Source organism: Saccopteryx bilineata, chromosome 5 (genome assembly GCF_036850765.1).
Source record: "Saccopteryx bilineata isolate mSacBil1 chromosome 5, mSacBil1_pri_phased_curated, whole genome shotgun sequence".
NCBI classification, from domain to species: domain Eukaryota; kingdom Metazoa; phylum Chordata; class Mammalia; order Chiroptera; family Emballonuridae; genus Saccopteryx; species Saccopteryx bilineata.
Genome location: NC_089494.1, coordinates 105003149 through 105024003, shown reverse-complemented (window position 1 = coordinate 105024003; position 20855 = coordinate 105003149). Strand labels below are relative to the sequence as shown.

The 20855-nt window shown below is 42.2% G+C and overlaps 1 protein-coding gene and 1 non-coding gene across 9 annotated transcripts in view; one reads left to right on the top strand and one right to left on the bottom strand.

Moving 5' to 3' along the window:
* The window catches only part of R3HDM1 (R3H domain containing 1), a 119273-nt gene that overhangs the window by 69453 nt on the left and 28965 nt on the right, over window positions 1-20855 (top strand). For all 8 annotated transcript variants that reach the window (XM_066233270.1, XM_066233266.1, XM_066233264.1 and 5 more), the window contains one exon: window positions 10208-10362. In XM_066233270.1, the coding sequence (XP_066089367.1) occupies window positions 10208-10362 (155 nt within the window). The remainder of the gene's footprint in view (window positions 1-10207; window positions 10363-20855) is intronic.
* On the bottom strand, window positions 4884-4959 carry TRNAS-GCU (transfer RNA serine (anticodon GCU)). The gene has a single exon. It is a non-coding gene; the product is annotated as a tRNA-Ser (tRNA).

Genomic DNA, 20855 nt, shown 5'->3' with positions numbered 1-20855 from the left:
GATTTTCTTGAGTTATATAGACTCTTCATCGGAGTGTCGTTTAAATAGCTGTGAGCCGTAATCTCTATGGCTGTTAATAGGTTTGTTTTTTTGTGTTTGTATTTATGTTTATTTCAGGCACAGAGGTAGGAGACGAGGGTTATAGAGGAGAAAGAATAGTGAAGGTGTGCTGTGTCTTCTTCCAAATTTACCTAAAGAGCTAGTTGAACTTGCCTGCTCACTAAAATAGTGCCACAGACATAGACAGCCCATGATTACAAATTTGAGGTTTTGATGATTTAGAAATAGTTCTCCTAATTTGTCCTGTAAATAACTAGTTACCAATAAAATCATGTTGGCAAAATGGCTCCTCTGAAAAACTACCCTCACAGTGCTTCAGCTATGCACATTTAATCTCTAAAAAAATTAATAATAAAATTTAATAAACCTTACATTTATGACTATTCTGACTAAGCAGTTCTTCATTCAGTTCTTCATTTCTTTTTATCTTTCTAATTATATCTAATTCATATTAAGCATGCTTTTCTTATCATAAGTGCTAGTTCTGGTCACCTATTTAAAATAAAACTAGCACCTGACCAGGCGGTGGCGCAGTGGATAGAGCATTGGACTGGGATGCCAAGGACCCAGGTTTGAGACCCCGAGGTCACTAGCTTGAGCACGGGCTCATCTGGTTTGAGCACAGCTCACCAGCTTGAGCCCAAGGTCACTGGCTGGAGCAAGGGGTCACTCGGTCTGCTGAAGGCCCACAGTCAAGGCACATATGAGAAAGCAATCAATGAACAACTAAGGTGTCGCAACGAAAAACTAATAATTGATGCTTCTCATCTCTCTCCGTCCCTGTCTGTCTGTCTCTATCTATTCCTCCCTCTGGCTCTCTCTCTGTTTCTGTAAAAAAATAAAACAAATAAAATAAAACTAGCTGGTTACAGCCTAGGCAATACTCTTCTGCTGAACACTCTGTTTCCTTCTTACTCTCTTCTCTGTTGAAGTGAAAGAGAGTTAAAAATAGAATATTCTTTGGAACCCTCCAGGGAAGTGCCTGAGCCATCAATTTATATTGTCCTAGTTCTCTGGGCTGGCAGAATTGATTGTGCTTTCCTATGAAAGTGCTGGAAGAAATGGGATAGCATCGCAACAGTTTGATCTATATATCAACAAAGGAGAGCAGCAGTACTAAATAACACATTTATTCCTAATCTACAACCTACTCTTTTTCCAGATCATTGGATTACTTTCTCATATTTGACAGTCTTCAAACTATACTTTTGAAACTACTTTTGCCCCTCCCATTTTTCTGAATAATTGGATATGGACCTGAACCACAGTGCCACTTTTCTCTGTAACAGCTGATGCTCAGCAGCCTGAGTGCTTAAACACACATTTAGGGGAGCAACTTGAACCCTTCCTTAAGATGTAAATTTTATTAAGGAAACGTACATAAAGTGAGACATGTCATTAATTAGATGATCTTTTTTGTTGTTAAGAAATTATTTTATTAATGCTCTTGTCTTGCCTGACCAGGCAGTGGTGCAGTGGATAGGGCATTGGACTGGGACACAGAGAACCTAGGATTAAAATCCCAAGGTTGCTAGCTTGAGTGCAGGCTCATCCAGCTGAGCACAGTCTCATCCAGCTTGAGCGCAGGGTTGCTGACTTGAGCATGGCATCAGTGATACCATGGTCACTGGCTTGAGCCTAAGGTCGCTGGCTTGAGCAAGGGGTCACTTGCTCTCCTGTAGCTCCCCCTCCCCCCGTCAAGGCACATATTTCCATATGTGAAAAAGCAATCAATGAACTGCTAAGGAGACTAAGGAACTGCAATGAAGAATTAATGCTTCTCATCTCTCTCCCTTCCTGTCTGTCCCTATCTGTCCCTCTTTCTGTCTCTGTTTCTGACACACACAAACACATACAAATGATTTTGTCTTACAGAAACTTTAGTAAGGTTCTTCTTGTCTTTAATTGGATTAGTAAAATGGTGTTTGGATATTTTGTTTGCTTTTAGTGCTTTCCAGCTGAATACAGTTGTCCCTCGCCGAATTGCAGTTCACTTTTCATGGTCTCACTGTATCGCACATTTTTAAATTGTATATATCTAATTTCATATCACGGATTTTTTGCTATACCATGGGATTTTGTGGTATATGGGTATTTTTATATATTATTTTAATTGTTTTTGTGGTAAAATAAGCATTTTATAGCCTAAAAATTGAAAAACTATGAAAAATATAAAATGTATTAATTAAAACATTAAAAGAATATTACTGTATATTCACTGGTGAGAACCCATATAGAATTTTATATGTTGTTAAAATTACATATGTTTAAGAGTGTAGAAAGTATTTAAGAGCATAGGAAGTGTTTATAAGAGTATGGGAAAGATTAATAACAGTCTGGGGAATATTTATACAAGTGTGGGGAGGGTTTATAAAGCCTTAAAATATATATATATAAATAATAAAATAAATATAAAGTCACCACTTCGCGGATTTTCGCATATCGCAGGGGGTTCTGGAACCTAACCCCGTGACAAATGAGGGACCACTGTATTTCTAGCTTTGCTAGTGATTATACTAATTTTTTTTTGATTATACTAATTTTAACCAATGTAGAGCCCATGGCCTTATGTCATTTGCAAAAGTCCAGGAATATTATTGCAACTTTTAATATTCTGCTTTTTAGAAAATATACTCAAAAATTATATATTTTATAACCAGTTGTTTGTTTGTTGTAATTATTGGAATGAATAATCAAACATCTCATTTCACTGCTGAAAAGCAGTTTAAATACTTGTCCTAATGCCAGTAAAGTTTGCCTCCAGGAGTACCAATTATACAAAGCATCAAATGTTAAATCAGGGGTAGTCAACCCTTTTATAACTACCACCCACTTCTGTACCTCTGTTAGTAGTAAAATTTTCTAACTGCCCACTGGTTCCACAGTAATGGTGATTTATAAAGTAGGGAAGTAACTTTACTTTATAAAATTTATAAAGCAGAGTTACAACAAGTAATGTAATAATTACTTAGTATTTTATGTCAGATTTTCACTAAGTTTGGTAGAATAAATCTTTATAAAACAACTTACTATAGTTAAATCTGTCTTTTTGTTTATACTTTGGTTGCTTCGCTACCGCCCACCATGAAAGCTGGAACACCCACTAGTAGGCGGTAGGGACCAGATTGACTACCACTGTGTTAAATGGTGCTTTAAAAAAAACAAAACGTTGTGACAGCCTTAGATTCCTCAGACCCTGACAACTTTCTGCTCAGTGTGGGTCAGAACTGGTGGGTTTTCTTGCCTTGAATGTAAAAAGGAATGTAAAGCTATTCAGGGTATAGAAAATAGCCATTACTTTATAAAACTTCAAGACTTCACCCATTATACAAAATATATTTCCTTAGCCTGGCTAGGCGGTGGTACAGTGAATAGAGTGTCAACCTGGGACGCTGAGGATCCAGGTTCAAAACCCTGAGATCGCTGGCTTGAGCCCGGGGTTGCCAGCTTGAGCGTTGGATCACAGGCGTGACCTTATGGTTGCTTAGTTGAACCCAGGGTTGCTGGCTCGGCTGGAGCCTTCCAGTCAAGGCACGTATGAGAAAGCAATCAATGAACGACTAAAGTTCCATAACTAGGAGTTGATGCTTCTCATCTCTCTCCCTTGTTGTCTGTCTGTACCCTCTCCCACTCCCCTTGGCTAAATAAATAAATAATAATAAATATATAAAATAAAATATACTCCCTTATACACAGGTGTCCAGGCTAAAGATGACATTGTCCACTGGAGTAAAGTCTGACTTAGCAAAGCAACTCAAATTGTGGAGAAGAAAGCCAAAATTAGGAAAATTCTGCTAGAGAAATCTTGTCGTTGACTCAGGTGGAATGTGGCAACAGGGTATATACACTTGGAGCAAAGGCAGCCTTTGAGGCAAAATAGCAAAGCTAAATCCTAAAGAGAAACATTGGCAATTGACATGGCAATAATTAGGCTGAGAGGCACAGACCAAGGAATGTGGAACTTGAAATAAGTCTTTCCCTTCTCAGTTATTTTATACACATGTGAGTCTAATTACAGTCAAGAAGTGTAACCTTGAAATACAGAGGTCACAAACCATGTGTCTTGGGAGTAGTGAGCAAAGTAAGGGAAGGAGAGTACCTCCCAGGCACAGGACATTATTGGCCGATAGTATGAACTCAGAGACACACCTGATCTTTTCTCAGCCCCCATGTTCATATAGCTACCATCTGGACTAATTCTTCAACAGCCTTTCACTCTGATTCCTACCATATTTCCCCATGTATAAGGCGATCCCATGTATAAGACGCACCTTAATTTGGGGGCCCAAAATTTGAAAAAAAGTGTATTACATAAAGTTATTGAATTCACGTTTTATTCATCATAAAATTCATACAACTCCTCATCACTGTCAAAACTCCCATCCACCAGCAATGAGGAAAGAGTGGGAAATGCAAGTAAAAAAAAAAAGCTACAACCACTGTATAAGACGCACCCCGTTTTTAGACCCTGAATTTTTTGGGGAAGGGCTGTCTTATTCATGGGGAAATATGGTAATTTGAACAGTGCTTATTCTCACAGATAATCTTTTTTTTTCTTTATTTTTCTTTTTTCTGAAGTTGGAAACAGGGAGGCAGTCAGACTCCCGCATGCGCCCAACCGGGATCCACCTGGCATGCCCACCAGGGGGCGATGCTCTGTTGTGACCAGAGCCATTCTAGCGCCTGAGGCAGAGGCCATAGAGCCATTCTCAGTGCCCAGGCTAACTTTGCTCCAATGGAGCCTCGGCCGCAGGAGGGGAAGAGAGAGACAGAGAGGAAGGAGAGGGGGAGGGGTGGAGAAGCAGATGGGTGCTTCTCCTGTGTGCCCTGGCTGGGAATCGAACCCGGGACTCCTGCACAGCAGGCCGACACTCTACCACTGAGCCAACCGGCCAGGACCTCTCACAGATAATCTTGAATTCAAAAAATTTTTTAAATTATTGGTTGATTATTTACAATAATTCTCTGTTTTCCTATAATTAAATTTATCTTGAGAGTTAGGTATGTGAAATTACAGTAAAAGTCTTCATTAACCAAAATTCTCAGAAAATGGAAAGTGGCTAGGTATTTAGTGTTCTGCTTATTTGAAAAGTTTTACTGGAATATTCTATCTCACCATTTGCCCCTGAGAAAAGTAAAGCTTAGGATCAGACTGTGATGTGCAAATCCTAGATAAGCTTGTATGAACCACTCTGTGTTTTTGACTCTTTGTCTAAAAAATGGGGATAACAATTATACCTGTTTCATGAGATTGTAAACATTAAATGAGTTAGCATATATAAAGTGCCTAGAACAGTGCCAAAAACTAAAAATGTCATGTAAATATTAGGTATTAATAATACCTTGTCATACCATCAAATAAATAAAAATTATGTAGTAGTCTAAATAAAAAGACATAGAAATTTTGGACTCAGTTTGTGTTTAAGCTGAATTCCAGAGTGGACATGAGAAACTGACATAGTTTATTCTAAAGTATTTACTTTTTGTCTTGTTAGCCTATTGACACTTTCCTTCTTCCTTAAAGTGGAGTACAGAGTTCAGATCAGTTCTTTTTTCATCCTTGGATTGTTAGCTTTAGGTTTAAATATGTTCTAAGAGAATTTACACCTGACCAGGTGGTGGTGCAGTAGAATAGAGCATCAGACTGGGATGCAGAGGACCTAGGTTCGAAACCCCAAGGTCACCAGCTTGAGCTCAGGGTCACTGGTTTGAACCCAAGGTCGCTGGCTTGAGCAAGGGGTGGACTCGCTCTGCTGTACTCCCCCCCCCCCCCAGCTCAAGGAACATAGGGGAAAGCAATCAGTAAACAACTAAGAATAGGCCCTGGCCGTTTGGCTCAGTGGTAGAGCATCAGCCTGGCGTGCAGAAGTCCTGGGTTTGATTCCCAGCCAGGGCACACAGGAGAAGCGCCCATCTGCTTCTCCACCCCTCCCCCTCTCCTTCCTCTCTGTCTCTCTCTTCCCCTCCCACAGCCAAGGCTCCATTGGAGCAAAGATGGCCCGGGCGCTGGGGATGGCTCCTTGGCCTCTGCCCCAGGCGCTAGAGTGGCTCTGGTCGAGGCAGAGCGACGCCCCGGAAGGGCAGAGCATTGCCCCCTGGTGGGCAGAGCGTTGCCCCTGGTGGGCGTGCCGGGTGGATCCCGGTCGGGCGCATGCGGGAGTCTGTCTGACTGTCTCTCCCCGTTTCTAGCTTCAGAAAACAAACAAACAAAAAAACAACAACTAAGAATACTAAGGAGCTGCAGTGAAGAATTGATGCTTCTAATCTCTCTCCCTGTCTGTCTGTCCCTATCTGTCCCTCTCTCTGTCACACAAAGAAAAAGAAAAAGAAAATTTACTTAAATACTTGCTTCCCATAGCCTTGTATTTTTTTAAGGTTTTTATGTCTTTTTTTCCTCCAGAAATGTTCAAATAAAACCTTCATTTAAAAGCTTTACATATTAGATATAAATTAAAACAGTTCTGGGTTCTTCCTTATCAAGTGAGCATTTTGAGGTTAATTACATAAAAACGATGGTTCAGCTGCTGTGCATTTTTTGAGGAAAGGCTTAGTGCATGGTCCCTGAATCCCAGGCTGAGGTGGTTTGTATTCGTGGGATTAAGTTCCATTTTAATGAAAAGGTAATTCAATGTATTTAGCCTTATTATAAACATGTTGCCTTCAAACTTAAGCTTACCTTTGGTGTCAGAAACCATTCCTTCAATATGGACAGTAGGAAACTGGCCATTTCAGTCAACCTTTCGGCACCTAATAAGGTCCTGGTTTCATGTAGAAGCATATATTATTTTTATTTCATTCTGTGAAGAATATGTTTTTTCTTATTGTTTTATCAGTAAGCATAAATATTGAGTGCCACTTTTTTTGCCTTGGCTGTGTGATAACTGATATAGGTGTTTTGGGTTGTGTTGTTTTGTTTTGTTTAATAGGGTTGATGTTAAAGTTTTTAACCTCACCCTTAAAAAACACACTGTTTTAATTTTTTTAAAGGCATACATAAATCACAAGTGAACAAGAGAGTTTAGGGAATATATTTTCTTTTAAAGTGCTTAGCATTCTTATTTTTAATAGCTCAGCTGTTATTTAAGATCATGTTCCCATTTAGTTATGTTGCTTCTGGATGAAGTACTAGTATTAGTCATTTTTCTATTTTCCCAATCTGTAAAATCTAGAACTTCTGGTTAATTCTCACTGCTCTTTCACTTACAAACTGGTTCTTCACCAAAATTCTATTCTACCTTCATCTTCTACTTTTCCCTCCACATCCCACATCCAGCCACTCCTGACTGTTCTCTGTTCTCTATCCAAAAGCATTTTACTCATTTTTTGCTTTTTCAGATGTTTTTCTTTTTTTTTTTTTTTTTTTTGTAGCAGAGACAGAGAGAGGGACAGATAGGGTCAGACAGACAGGAAGGGAGGGAGATGAGAAGCGTCAATTCTTCGTTGCAGTTCCTTAGTTGTTCATTGATTGCTTTCTCATATGTGCCTTGACTGGGGGACTACAGCAGAGTGAGTGACTCCTTGCTCAAGCCAGTGACCTTGGGCTCAGGCTGGTGAGCTTTGCTCAAACCTGTCAAGTCTGCACTCATTCTCACTCTTGCCCTTTATTTTCCTAGGGTTAGAAGTGTGTCAGTGTATTTTTTTGACAGTGTTTGGTATTTAAGATATGAATTAGAAAGACCTGTTATTTGATAAACTGAAAAATAGGGTTAAATGTTGATTATTATACTAAAGAGCAAGAAAGAAGTTTCTTCTGCTCATCCTTTATCTACCTATAAGTTTAAGTATTATTGGAAAGTCACAGGGAGAAAGGTTTAAGAAACAGCATATTATCAATCACTTATTATAGGCCCTGGCCGGTTGGCTCAGCGGTAGAGCGTCGGCCTGGCGTGCGGGGGACCCGGGTTCAGTTCCCGGCCAGGGCACATAGGAGAAGCGCCCATTTGCTTCTCCACCCCCACCCCCTCCTTCCTCTCTATCTCTCTCTTCCCCTCCCGCAGCCGAGGCTCCATTGGAGCAAAGATGGCCCGGGCACTGGGGATGGCTCCTTGGCCTCTGCCCCAGGCGCTAGAGTGGCTCTGGTCGCGGCAGAGCGACGCCCCGGAGGGGTAGAGCATTGCCCCCTGGTGGCCAGAGCGTCGCCCCTGGTGGGCAGAGCGTCTCCCCTGGTGGGTGTGCCGGGTGGATCCCGGTCGGGCGCATGTGGGAGTCTGTCTGACTCTCTCTCCCTGTTTCCAGCTTCAGAAAAATACAAAAAAAATTTTTTTTAATTAAATTATAGATAAGGACTAGAATATATATTTTCTTGTACAAAGTTAGATTGATGAGAATTCATTTGAAACATGGCCATAATCATTTTCCTTTTTTTTTCTTTTTTTTAAGTGAGAGGAGGGGAGATAGACGGACTCCGCATACACCCAGACCAGGATCCACCTGTAAACCCATTCTGGGGCCGATGCTAGAATCAACCAAGCTATCCTTAGCACCCGGGGCCAATGCATCAAATTAATTGAGCCACTCACTGGCTATGAGAGTGGAAGAGAGAGAAGGGGGAGAGGGAGGGGAAGAGAAGCAGATGGTCGCTTCTCCTGTGTGCTTTGATCTTGGATTGAACCCAGGACATTCACACACCAGGCTGATGCTCAACCCACTTAGCGAACTGGCCAGGGCCAGCATCATTTTCTAAAACCTTTCACTCCTTTTAACGGTTTTTTGGGGGGGTTTTAGATTTTTATTTATTCATTTTTATTAGAGAGAGAGGGGAGAGAGAGAGAGAGAAGGAGAGATAGACAGAGAACAGGGGGAGGAGCAGGAAGCATCAACTCTCATATGTGCCTTGACCAGGCAAGCCCAGGGTTTTGAACCGGCGACCTCAGCATTCCAGGTCGACGCTTTATCCACTGCGCCACCACAGGTCAGGCTAAAACCCTTCACTTTTTAAGGATTCACTCTAACTGGGTGTTTACTTTGTTGTTAATACTATAACGGTTACCAGGTATACTTTGTATTTATGTCTTTAGAGAAGGTTGATGCTAGATTTTATTCAATTATTTGGTCATTGAACAGGGTCATCAAGACTTCTGGGTAACTATAGTGTTGGTGTTGTCTATATTCAATACCGGAGATGTGACCTTTGCCATTTCTTTTGTTTTAGGGATTAATAAGGTTGAAAATGAAAACTGATACTTAAAACAAAATATATTTATGTATTACCAGAGAAATCATTTCATTGACCTTTAGTTGTGGAGGTTTGTATAGGCAGAACCATAGTTTGTTTCATCTTTGCAAAAGCTTTCAAAAACCCCATGTTAGGGGTGCTGCTATTACCAACCAGTGCAAAATTCTCAATAAAATTTAACAAGGAGCCCTATATTTTCATTTTGTACTCAGCCTCACAAATTATGTAGTTAGTCCTGGACCCCGAAACTAGTTGACATAATAGATTATAATACATACTAAATAGTAATTATCTGTGTGAACCAAGTCTCTGTGACCCTTTAAATATTTGGAACTGCAAAGAAAGTCTTTGTTTCTTTTTTTATTTTTTTGTTTTTGTATTTTGTATTTTTCTGAAGCCGGAAACGGGGAGAGACAGTCAGACAGACTCCCGCATGCGCCCGACCGGGATCCACTCGGCACGCCCACCAGGGGCGATGATCTGCCCCTCCAGGGCGTCGCTCTGCCGCGACCAGAGCCACCCTAGCGCCTGGGGCAGAGGCCAAGGAACCATCCCCAGCGCCCGGGCCATCTTTTGCTCCAGTGGAGCCTTGGCTGCGGGAGGGGAAGAGAGAGACAGAGAGGAAGGAGGGGGCGTGGAGAAGCAAATGGGCGCTTCTCCTATGTGCCCTGGCCGGGAATCGAACCTGGGTCCCCCACACGCCAGGCCAACGCTCTACTGCTGAGCCAACCGGCCAGGGCCACAAAGAAAGTCTTTGTACACAAATTTTATTTGAATGTATTTTAAGGCAGTCGGTTACCTAGAAGGTAAATCTTTTAAATGTTAACTCTCATAATAGAGGGTTTTGTGAGATTTGCTGTTTAAACAATATTTTCATTTTAAAACACAGAGTACGTGCTTCAAGTACAAAACATCCTACTAGATAAAATAAAATAAATTCAAAGTAGGACTTAATTCATTATGCCATTACAGGTTATCAAGTTATGCCCAACCAGCAGCAAAACTACCAAGGAATAGTTGGAATTCAGCAACCCCAGAGTCAGAGCCTCGTTAGTGGCCAACCCAACAGCATTGGGAATCAGATTCAAGGAGTTGTCATCCCCTATCCTTCAGTGCCATCATATCAGGTACGTTATCACTCACCAACTTAGACTGGAGGTGGTTTAAAAGAAATAGAATGTTTATAGCTACGATGCATCATCTCTTCTTTTAATATGGGGACAATGCTCTGTAATACATAACTTTATAGTTTTAGGAGTCTTATTAGTCATAGCAGCTTTGTTTTACCCTCATTTTATTGCTTTATTCCTTCATTTCATTAATTTTTTAATTTTATTAATTTTAATTTATTGTGTTAACATGGATTCAAGTGTCCCACTCATTATAACAATCTCACCCCCCACCCTCATGTTCCCCATTACACCCCCTTTGCCCGCTTCCCCCTAACTCCCTTGCCCTTTCCCTCTAGGATTTGTTGTCATGTTATCTGTATCTGTGTTTTATGTATTTATAATCCCTTCACCTTATCTGATCCAATCCTCTCATCCCCCTTCCCTCTGACAGCTGTTCCTCTGGTCCCTATGACCTCTCTTCTGCCTCTATTCTATTGCTCAGTTCACTTTGTTCAATAGATTCCACATATAAGTTAAATCATATGATATTTGTCTTTCTCTGCCTGGCTTAGTTCACTTAGCATAATAATTTCCAAATTCATCTATACTATCACAAAAGGTAACGTTTCCTTTTTCATGGCCACGTAGTATTCCATAGTGTGTATGTACCAAAGTTTTTTAATCCACTCATCCACTGAAAGACACTTGGGCTGTTCCAGGTATTGTCTATTGTAAACAATGCTGCAGTAAACCTGGGGGTGCATATCTTCTTGTGAATCAGTAATTTGGAATTCTTAGGATATATTCCTTAAAGTGGTATGGCTGGGTCAGAAAGCAGTTCTATTTTTAATTTTTTGAGGAAACACCGTACTGTTTTCCACAGTGGCTGCACCAGTCTGCATTCCCACCAGCAGTGCAGGAGGGTTCCCTTTTCTCTACATCCTCGCCAGCACTTATTCTCTGTTGTTTTGTTGATGAGCGCCATTCTGACTGGTATGAGGTGATATCTCATTGTGGTTTTAATTTGCATTTCTCTGATGATTAGTGATATTGAACATTTCTTCATATGCCTATTGGCCATCTGTATGTCCTCTTTGGAGAAGTACCTGTCCAATTCCTTTACCTTTTTTTTATTATTATTTTAATTTATTGTGGTTACATAGATTCTAGTGTCCGCTGAATGCGTCACCCCTCCCCCATGTTCCCCACAACATCCCCCTTTTCCCCCTCCTCACAACGGCCTCCCCCATTCCATTCAGGATTAGCTTTTCTGCTCTCTATAACATTATGTGTGTATAATTTCACCAATCTCTTTCCCTTTTCTGATCCCTTCCTATTGTCCCCTTTCCCTCTGTCCGCTTTTCATCTCGACCTATTGATCCCGCCTCTGTCTCTATTCCACTCCTCAGTTCATATTGTTCATTAGATTTCTCAAATGAGTGAGGTCATGATATTTTTCTTTCTCTGCCTGGCTTATTTCACTTAACATAATAGTTTCCAGGTTCATCCATGTTGTTGCAAAAGGTAAGATTTCCTTCTTTTTCATGGACCCATAGTATTTCATTGTATATATGTACCACTGCTTTTTAATCCATTCGTCTACTGACGGACACTTGGGCTGTTTCCAGATCTTGGCTATTGTGAACAATGCTGCCATAAACATGGGGCTGCATTTCTTCTTTTGAATCATTGATGTGGTGTTCTTGGGGTATATTCCTAAAAGTGGGATGGCTGGGTCAAAAGGCAGTTAGATTTTTAATTTTTTGAGGAATCTCCATACTGTTTTCCACAGTGGCTGCACCAGTCTGCATTCCCACCAGCAGTGCAGGAGGGTTCCCTTTTCTCCATATCCTCTCCAGCACTTTTTGTTTCCTTTTCTTTTTTTTTTTTTTTTTTTTTTTTTTTTTTTTTTTCTGAAGCTGGAAACGGGGAGAGACAGTCAGACAGACTCCCGCATGCACCTGACCGGGATCCACCCGGCACGCCCACCAGGGGTGACACTGCCCACCAGGGGTCAATGCTCTGCCCCTCTAGGGCGTAGCTCTGCCACGACCAGAGCCACTCTAGAGCTTGGGGCAGAGTCCAAGGAGCCATCCCCAGCACCCGGGCCATCTTTGCTCCAATGGAGCCTTGGCTGCGGGAGGGGAAGAGAGAGACAGAGAGGAAGGAGGGGTGGGGGTGGAGAAGCAAATGGGCGCTTCTCCTATGTGCCCTGGCCGGGAATCGAACCTGGGTCCCCCGCTCGCCAGGCCAATGCTCTACCACGGAGCCAACTGGCCAGGGCCTGTTTTGTTTTCTTAATGAGCACCATTTTGACTAGTGTGAGGTGATATCTCATTGTGGTTTTAATTTGCATTTCTCTAATGATTAGTGATGTTGAGCATTTTTTCATCTGCCTGTTGGCCATCTGTATCTTTTCTTTGAAGAAGTGTCTATTCATTTCTTTGCCCATTTTTTGATTGCATTGTTTATCTTCCTGGTGTGGAGTTTTACAAGTTTTTTTTAAAAATTTTGGTTATTAACCCCTTATCAGACGTATTGTTGAATATGTTCTCCCATTGTGTGGTTTGTCTTTCTATTTTGTTCATATTGTTTTTAGCTTTGCAAAAGCTTTTTAGTTTGATATAGTCCCATTGTTTATCCTGTCTTTATTTCCCTTGCCCATGGAGATAAATCAGCAAATATTCAATATATTGCTGCAAGTGATGTCAGAGAGCTTATTATTGCCTGTTTTCCTCTAGAATGCTTATGGTTTCATGACTTACATTTTAGTCTATCTATTTTGAGTTTATTTTTGTTAATGGTGTAAGTTGATGGTCTAGTTCAGGGGTCAATAACCTTTTTGGCTGAGAAAGCCATGAACGCCACATATTTTAAAATGTAACTCCATGAGAACCATACAATGACCCGTGTACCTTACGCATTATCCAATAAAAATTTGGTGTTGTCCCGGAGGACAGCTGTGATTAGCTCCAGCCACCTGCAACCATGAACATGAGCGGTAGGAAATGAATGGATTGTAATACATTGAGAATGTTTTATATTTTTAACATTATTTTTTTTATTAAAGATTTGTCTGTGAGCCAGATGCAGCCATCAAAAGAGCCACATCTGGCTCATGAGCCATAGGTTCCCTACCTCTGGTCTAGTTTCATTGTTTTGCAGGTAGCTGGCCAGTTTTCCTAACACCATTTGTTAAAGAGGCTGTCTTTACTCCATTGTATCCTATTACCTCCTTTGTCAAATATCCATTGTCCATAAAGGTGTGGGTTCATTTCTGCATTTTCAGTTCTGTTTCATTGATCTGTATGCTTGTTCTTATGCCAGTACCAAGCTGTTTTGAGTACAATGGCCTTGTAGTATAACTTGATATCAGGAAGTGGGATACCTCCCACTTTATTATTCTTTTTCAAGATTGCTGAGGCTATTCTTGTTCTTTTTTTGGTTACATATGAATTTTTGGAATATTTGTTTTATTTTTTTTTTTTTATTTATTTTTTTTTCCATTTTTCTGAAGCTGGAAACAGGGAGAGACAGTCAGACAGACTCCCGCATGCGCCCGACCGGGATCCACCCGGCACGCCCACCAGGGGCGACGCTCTGCCCACCAGGGGGCGATGCTCTGCCCATCCTGGGCGTCGCCATATTGCAACCAGAGCCACTCTAGCGCCTGAGGCAGAGGCCACAGAGCCATCCCTAGCGCCCGGGCCATCTTTGCTCCAATGGAGCCTTGGCTGCGGGAGGGGAAGAGAGAGACAGAGAGGAAAGCGCGGCGGAGGGGTGGAGAAGCAAATGGGCGCTTCTCCTGTGTGCCCTGGCCGGGAATCGAACCCGGGTCCTCCACAAGCTAGGCCGACGCTCTACCGCTGAGCCAACCGGCCAGGGCAATATTTGTTTTATTATCTTTGAAGAATGTCATTGATATTTTAATAGGAATTGCTTTGAATTTATAAATTGCTGTGGGTAGTATAGACTTTTTTTTTACAGGGACAGAGAGAGAGTCAGAGAGAGGGATAGACAGGGACAGACAGACCAAAATGGAGAGAAATGAGAAGCATCAATCATCAGTTTTTCGTTGCTACACCTTAGTTGTTCATTGATTGCTTTCTCATATATGCCGTGACTGTGGGCCTTCAGCAGACTGAGTAACCCCTTGCTCGAGCCAGCAACCTTGGGTCCAAGCTGGTGAGCTTTTGCTCAAACCAGGTGAACCCATGCTCAAGCTTGCGACCTCGGGGTCTCTACCCTGGGTCCTCTGCATCTCAATCCGATGCTCTATCCACTATGCCACCGCCTGGTCAGGCTAATATAGACATTTTAATGATGTTTATTCTTTCTATCCATGAACACAGTATATGCTTCCACTTGTTTGTATCTTTCTTGATTTCTTTTATCAATATTTTATAATTTTTCGAATACAAGTCTTTAACCTCCTTGGTTAAATTGACTCCTAGGTACTTTATTTATTTTTCGATGCAATAGTGAAGGGGATTGTTCTCTTAATTTTTCTTTCAGAAGATCATTGTTGATGTATAAAAATGCCTTGATTTCTGAGTATTAATTTTCTATCTTGCCACCTTGCTGAATTCATTTATCAGGTCCAGTAGTTTTTTATTGCAACTTTAGGGTTTTCTATGTACAGTATCATATCATCAGCAAATATGATAGTTTTACTTCTTCTTTTCCAATATGGATGCCTTTTATTTCTTCTTCTTGTCTGATTGCCGTGGCTAGGACTTCAAGAACTATGTTGAAAAAATGTGGTGAAAGGTACCAACCCTGCCTTGTTCCTGATCTTAAAAGGATTGTTTTTAACTGTTGTCCATTGAGTGTGATGTTGGCTGTGGGTCTGCCATAGATGGCCTTTATTATGTTGAGGTATGTTCCCTGTATTTCCACTTTGCTGAGAATTTTTATCATAAATGGGTGCTAGATTTTATCGAATGCTTTTTCTGCGTCTATTGATATTATCATATGGTTTTTCTTTTTCCTTTTGTTTATGTGATGAATCACATTGATTGATTTGTGAATATTGTACCAGCCCTGCCTCACCAGAATAAATCCCACTTCATCATGATGTATGATTTTTTTTATGTATTGCTGGATCCAGTTTGCTAATATTTTGTTGAGAATTTTAGCATCTAAATTCATCAGGGATATTGGCCTATAGTTTTCTTTCTTTGTTTATCTTTGCCTGGTTTTGGAATCAGAATTATGCTTGCCTCATAAAGGGAGCTTGGAAGTCTTCCCTCCTCTTGAATTTTTTGAAATAGCTTGAGAAGGACAGGAGTTAGTTCTTTGAATGTTTGGTAGAATTCGCCTGTGAAGCCATCTAGTTCAGGGCTTTTGTTTTTTGGGAGTTTTTTGATAACTGTTTTGATCTCATTTGTTGTAATCAGTCTATTTAGGTTTTCTAATTCTTCCAGATTGATTTTTGAGAGATATTTTTTAAGGAATTTGTCCATTTCACCTAGGTTGTCTAACTTTTTTGCATATAGTTCTTCATAGTATTTTCTTACAATCCTTTGTATTTCTGTGGTGTCAGTTGTTATTTCTCCACTCTTATTTCTAATTTTATTTATTTGAGTCCTCTTTTTTTTTTTTGATGAGTCTGGTTAAAGGTTCATCGATCTTGTTTACCTTTTCAAAGTACCGGCTCTTGCTTTCATTGATCCTCGGTATTGTTTTTTTAGCTCTATATCATTTATTTCCACTCTAGTCTTTATTTCCTTCTTTCTACTTCCTTTGGGCTTTACTTGCTTTTCTTTTTCTAGTTCTTTTAGTTATGGGGTTATGTTGTTTATTTGAGCTCTTTCTAGCTTCTTAAGTTATACCTGTAATGCTATGAACTTCCCTCTCAGGACTGCTTTTGCTGTGTCCCATAAATTTTGAATTGATGTATACTGATTTTTATTTGTTTCAAGGAAACTTCTGATTTCTCCCTTGATCTTATTGTTGACCCATACACTATTTAATAACATGCTGTTTAATTTCCAAGTATTTGAGTATTTTTTAGTTTTTCTATTGTAGGTGATTTCTAGTTTCATGCCATTGTGGTCAGAGAAGATGCTTGGTATGATTTCATTCTTAAATTTGTTGAGGCTCCGGTTGTGCCCTAACATGTGGTCTGTCCTAGAGAATGTACCATGAGCACTTGAAAGGAATGAATATTCTGCTGCTTTAGAGTGAAAGGTTCTGAAGATATCTATTAAATATAGTTGATCTAGCGTGTCCCTCAATTCTGCTGTTTCTTTATTAATTTTCTTTCTTATCTATCCAGTGATGTTAGTGGGTATTGAAATCCCCTACAATTATAGTATTGCTGTTGAACTCGCCCTTTATGTCCATCAGTCTGCTTTATATATTTAGGTGCTCCTATATTAGGTGCATAGATATTTATAATGGTTATTTCTTCTGTTGGCTTGCTTCCTTTATCATTATGTAGTAACCTTCTTTATCCATTACTATAGTCTTTTGGGGTTTTTTTTGTTTTTTGGGTTTTTTTCCTTTATTTTTTGTTTCTTCTGAAGCTGGAAATGGGGAGAGACAGACAGACTCCCGCATGCGCCCGACCGGGATCCACCCGGCACGCCCACCAGGGGCGAAGCTCTGCCCACCAGGGAGCGATGCTCTGCCCCTCCGGGGCGTCGCTCTTCCGCGACCAGAGCCACTCTAGCGCCTGGGGCAGAGGCCAAGGAGCCATCCCCAGCGCCCGGGCCATCTTTGCTCCAATGGAGCCTTGGCTGCGGGAGGGGAAGAGAGAGACAGAGAGGAAGGAGGGGGGAGGGGGGGAGAAGCAAATGGCGCTTCTCCTATGTGCCCTGGCCGGGAATCGAACCCGGGTCCCCCGCATGCCAGGCTGACGCTCTACCGCTGAGCCAACCGGCCAGGGCCTATAGTCTTTTGTTTTAAAGTCTGTTTTGTCAGATATAAGTATTGCTACCCCAGCTTTTTTTCATTTCTGTTTGCATGAAATACTTTTTTCCACCCTTTTACTTTCAGTCTATGTGTATCTTTTGTTTTGAGGTGGGTCTCCTGTAGACAGCATTTGTATGGGTCCTGTTTTCTTATCCATTCGGTTACCCTATGTCTTTTGATTGGAGCATTTAATTCATTTATGTAAGGTATTTTGCCCCGCCAAGAAGGAAGGAAGGGGCCGTAGCCACGAAATGTGGAATAATAATAGGCTTTATTGAGTACAGAGCGCTTTCTGCCCAACGAGGTTCCCTGTTTCCAGGGACAGAGAGGCCAGAGAAGTCGTAAGGGGTGACCAATGTGAGAGATACTTAAAGGGTCCCTAGGGTGGTCAAGCTAATATGACGTGGTGAAATCTCACTGGCTGACGGCGGTGTTGCTCTTTTCAAAAGGGCTCTTGGGAAGTTTCTTTTGGTGCACTTGGTTGTGGACAGTCCTAGCCAAAGTTCCCGGACCTGAGTTCCTCACGTGACCTTCCCCAATTGCCCACCACCCTACATTCTGGTCTTTTGTGTTAACTAGCAGCGCCGCTTATTCGTCTGATTACTTCCTGCTGATTAGGGGCATCATGGGGAGGGGGAGATCAGAAGGTGGTTGCTTTCAGGGGAGTCGGGAGGAACATTTGTTTGGCTGTGACTGGAGAAACTTCGCGGATGCAGTCCTCTAAGGATTTTTTTTTTTTTTAAAGGACAAGTAACGGGATCTGCATAGTCCAGCCTTTTGGTGAGCTGGAGATGGGTAGAGTCCAGTGGTTCTTACTGCCAGTGGTCCTGCATGGAGGCAAGCTTGAGGCAAAACTGTATGCCAGGAGTGGCGTACGAAGGGGGGAAAACTGCATGTCAGGAGTGGTGTGCAAAGAGGAAAAGAAGGGGGGGTCCCATCCATTCCCATAAGCGAGAACTGTGAGGGAACTAAAGGTCCAGAGTGTCATGGCAAAACAGAGGAGGGTAACCCCCATGTCCACAAGAAATGAGATGGATTTACCCTTTTTTTAGCATTACCGTGGGTTTTGGTGAGGATGATGAGGGTTTCTGAGTCCAGGGCATCAGTCCCAGGAGTTCAAGCGATGGGCCCACCTGGCTGGATTGGCCTCCTATTCGGTCAGCTTGTCCTCCATGTAGAGACGTTGAGGAAAAGCCTGTTGCCCAAAGGGGCAATCACTCTGCCAGTGATCGGGCTGCTTGAAGTTAAGGCAGGGCTCAGTGGGCAGCTGCGGGCAAGGGCCCTGTCAGTCACAGTGGTTCTGCTTGCCACACTTAAAGCAAGCTCCTGGTGGGGATTTTCTTTGCAGCCTGGACTTGGGTTGGGCACCTCCTGTGTCTTGGCCCTGTTGCTCTGATGGCCTCAGGGTTGCCACAGGAATTTGGGTTTAGAGCATTACCTTCTGCTGCATGCGGGCCTGGCGAATAGCCTTGGCCTATTTCTACTAGTTGGACCATTAAAAACTTTAAATGCCGTGTTCACAGGTCCCGGATAGGGGTTTGAGGGTTGAGAATAAGAAGAGGGGGGCCCGTGGGGAGCCCAGCACCCAGATCCAGGTGGAAATGCCAGAACCGGAGGTAAGACAGGGCCAGAACTTCCTGCAGGAAAATTGGGGTTGGGCTTTGGGGGCCTGCAAACTGGTGTAAGAGTCAATAGTAGGTGGAGAATGGACTGACGGAGGAGGGGTTTAAGAACACAGTTGAAAAGGGAAGAGCCCCTGGCCAGCAGGGGAGGAGAAAAAGGGAATGGTATTTACAAGTGAATGAGAAACGGAATCCTGCAAGGGGAGGGGGCTTTCTGTAGGGAAGATACTCAGTGGAAGAGGTCTGCAGAGGGACCAGAGAGGGGTCCCGAGAGAGGGGTACCCTCCGGGGGTCAGGCAGGAGGGGGGGAGAGAGTTGGGAGTCCGCAGAGAAGGAAAGATTAAGAGTGGAGGTTTTAGGTGAGGTTTCTCTGTCCAAAAAAATGGCCTGCACATGGAACAGGCCGCACAGATATTAAGGACGGGAGCGCGAATAACTAGGAACCCTGTATGTAAGGGATCTCCAATCAATTCCCAGCTTTTTTGATGATAGTTAAATTGGTGAGGGTGTTAAAACCGAAAGTCCCTTCAGGAGGCTACCTGGTCCAGTTACCAGTGGGTTCTGTGGCCTGGCCACAGCGGAGAAAAAGAACAGTTTTCTCTTCTTTCAGGAGGGAGAGATTTCATATAAGGCAACTCCCAGAGTGTTTTTGGATTATGTTTAGTGTTTAGATTCCTGTGCCCCCACGGCTGCCCTCAGTCTTCAGAGTGGTCAGAGTTGAGAAGTGGCATCCCAAAACTCAAGCTCTGGCCACGGACAGATAGGGAAAGTGGATGTGCTCGGAACTTCTCCACGGGCACACACACACTCAGATGGAAAGACGTCCCTGACATACCTACGGTTTTGGACAGGGAGTCTTGGCGGAAGGAACTGAGGGGAAGGCTGAAGGCAGAGGACTTACCACATCGTGTGTCAAAGTGGGTGGAAGGTTGGAGATCCTGGTTCTTTCTTGGAGGGGAAGGGAAGAGGAGTGGTCCTTGTGGACTTCAACTCCTCCCGGGTTTTTGGCACCAAAATGTAAGGTATTTTTCCCCGCTGAGAAGGAAGGAAGGGGCCGTAGCCATGAAGTGTGGAATAATAAAAGGCTATATTGAGTACAGAGCACTTTCCACCCAATGAGGTTCCCTGGTCCTGGGGACAGAGAGGCCAGGGGGTGACCCGCATGAGAGATATTTAAAGGGTCCCTAGGATGGTCGAGCTAATATGACATAATGAAATCTCACTGGCTGACGGAGGTGTCACTCTTTTTCAAAGGGCTCTTGGGAAGTTTCTTTTGGCACACTTGGTCATAGGTGGTCCTAGCCAAAGTTCCCGGGCCTGAATTCCCCACGTGACCTTCCCCCATTGCCCACCACCCTACAGTTTACATTTAAGGTTATCATTGATATGTAGTTGTTTATTGCCATTTTTTTTCTTTAAATCTACATTCCTCTTTTACTAGATTTTTTCCCTGCTTTGTTCTATCTACAACGGGCCCTCTTAACATTTCTTGCAACATTGGTTTGGTTGTGATGAATTCCTTGAGTTTTTGTTTTTCTGGGAAGCTTTTTTATTTCTACTTTAATTTTAAATGATAGCCGTGCTGGATAAAGTAGTCTTGGTTGTAGGTTCTTGTTTTGCATCACTTTGAATTTCTTGCTAATCTCTTCTGACCTCAAGTGTTTCTTTTGAGAAGTTGGATGTCATCCTAATGGGGGCTCCTCTGTATATAATTAACTGATTTTCTATTGCAGCTTTTAGTGTTTTTCTTTGTCTCCTAATGTTGGCATTTTAATTACAATGTATCTTGCTGTATGCTTCCTTGAGTTCCTCTTTAATGAGACTCTCTGGACTAGATGACGTCAGAGTAATGGCGGGGTAGGAAGCGATACCGATAAATCTCCCCCAAAACTCAACAAGATCTTCAACCAGAAACAGAAAAACCTATACTTGGAGCTTCCAGATGCTTCGCAATACACCCAAAGATGC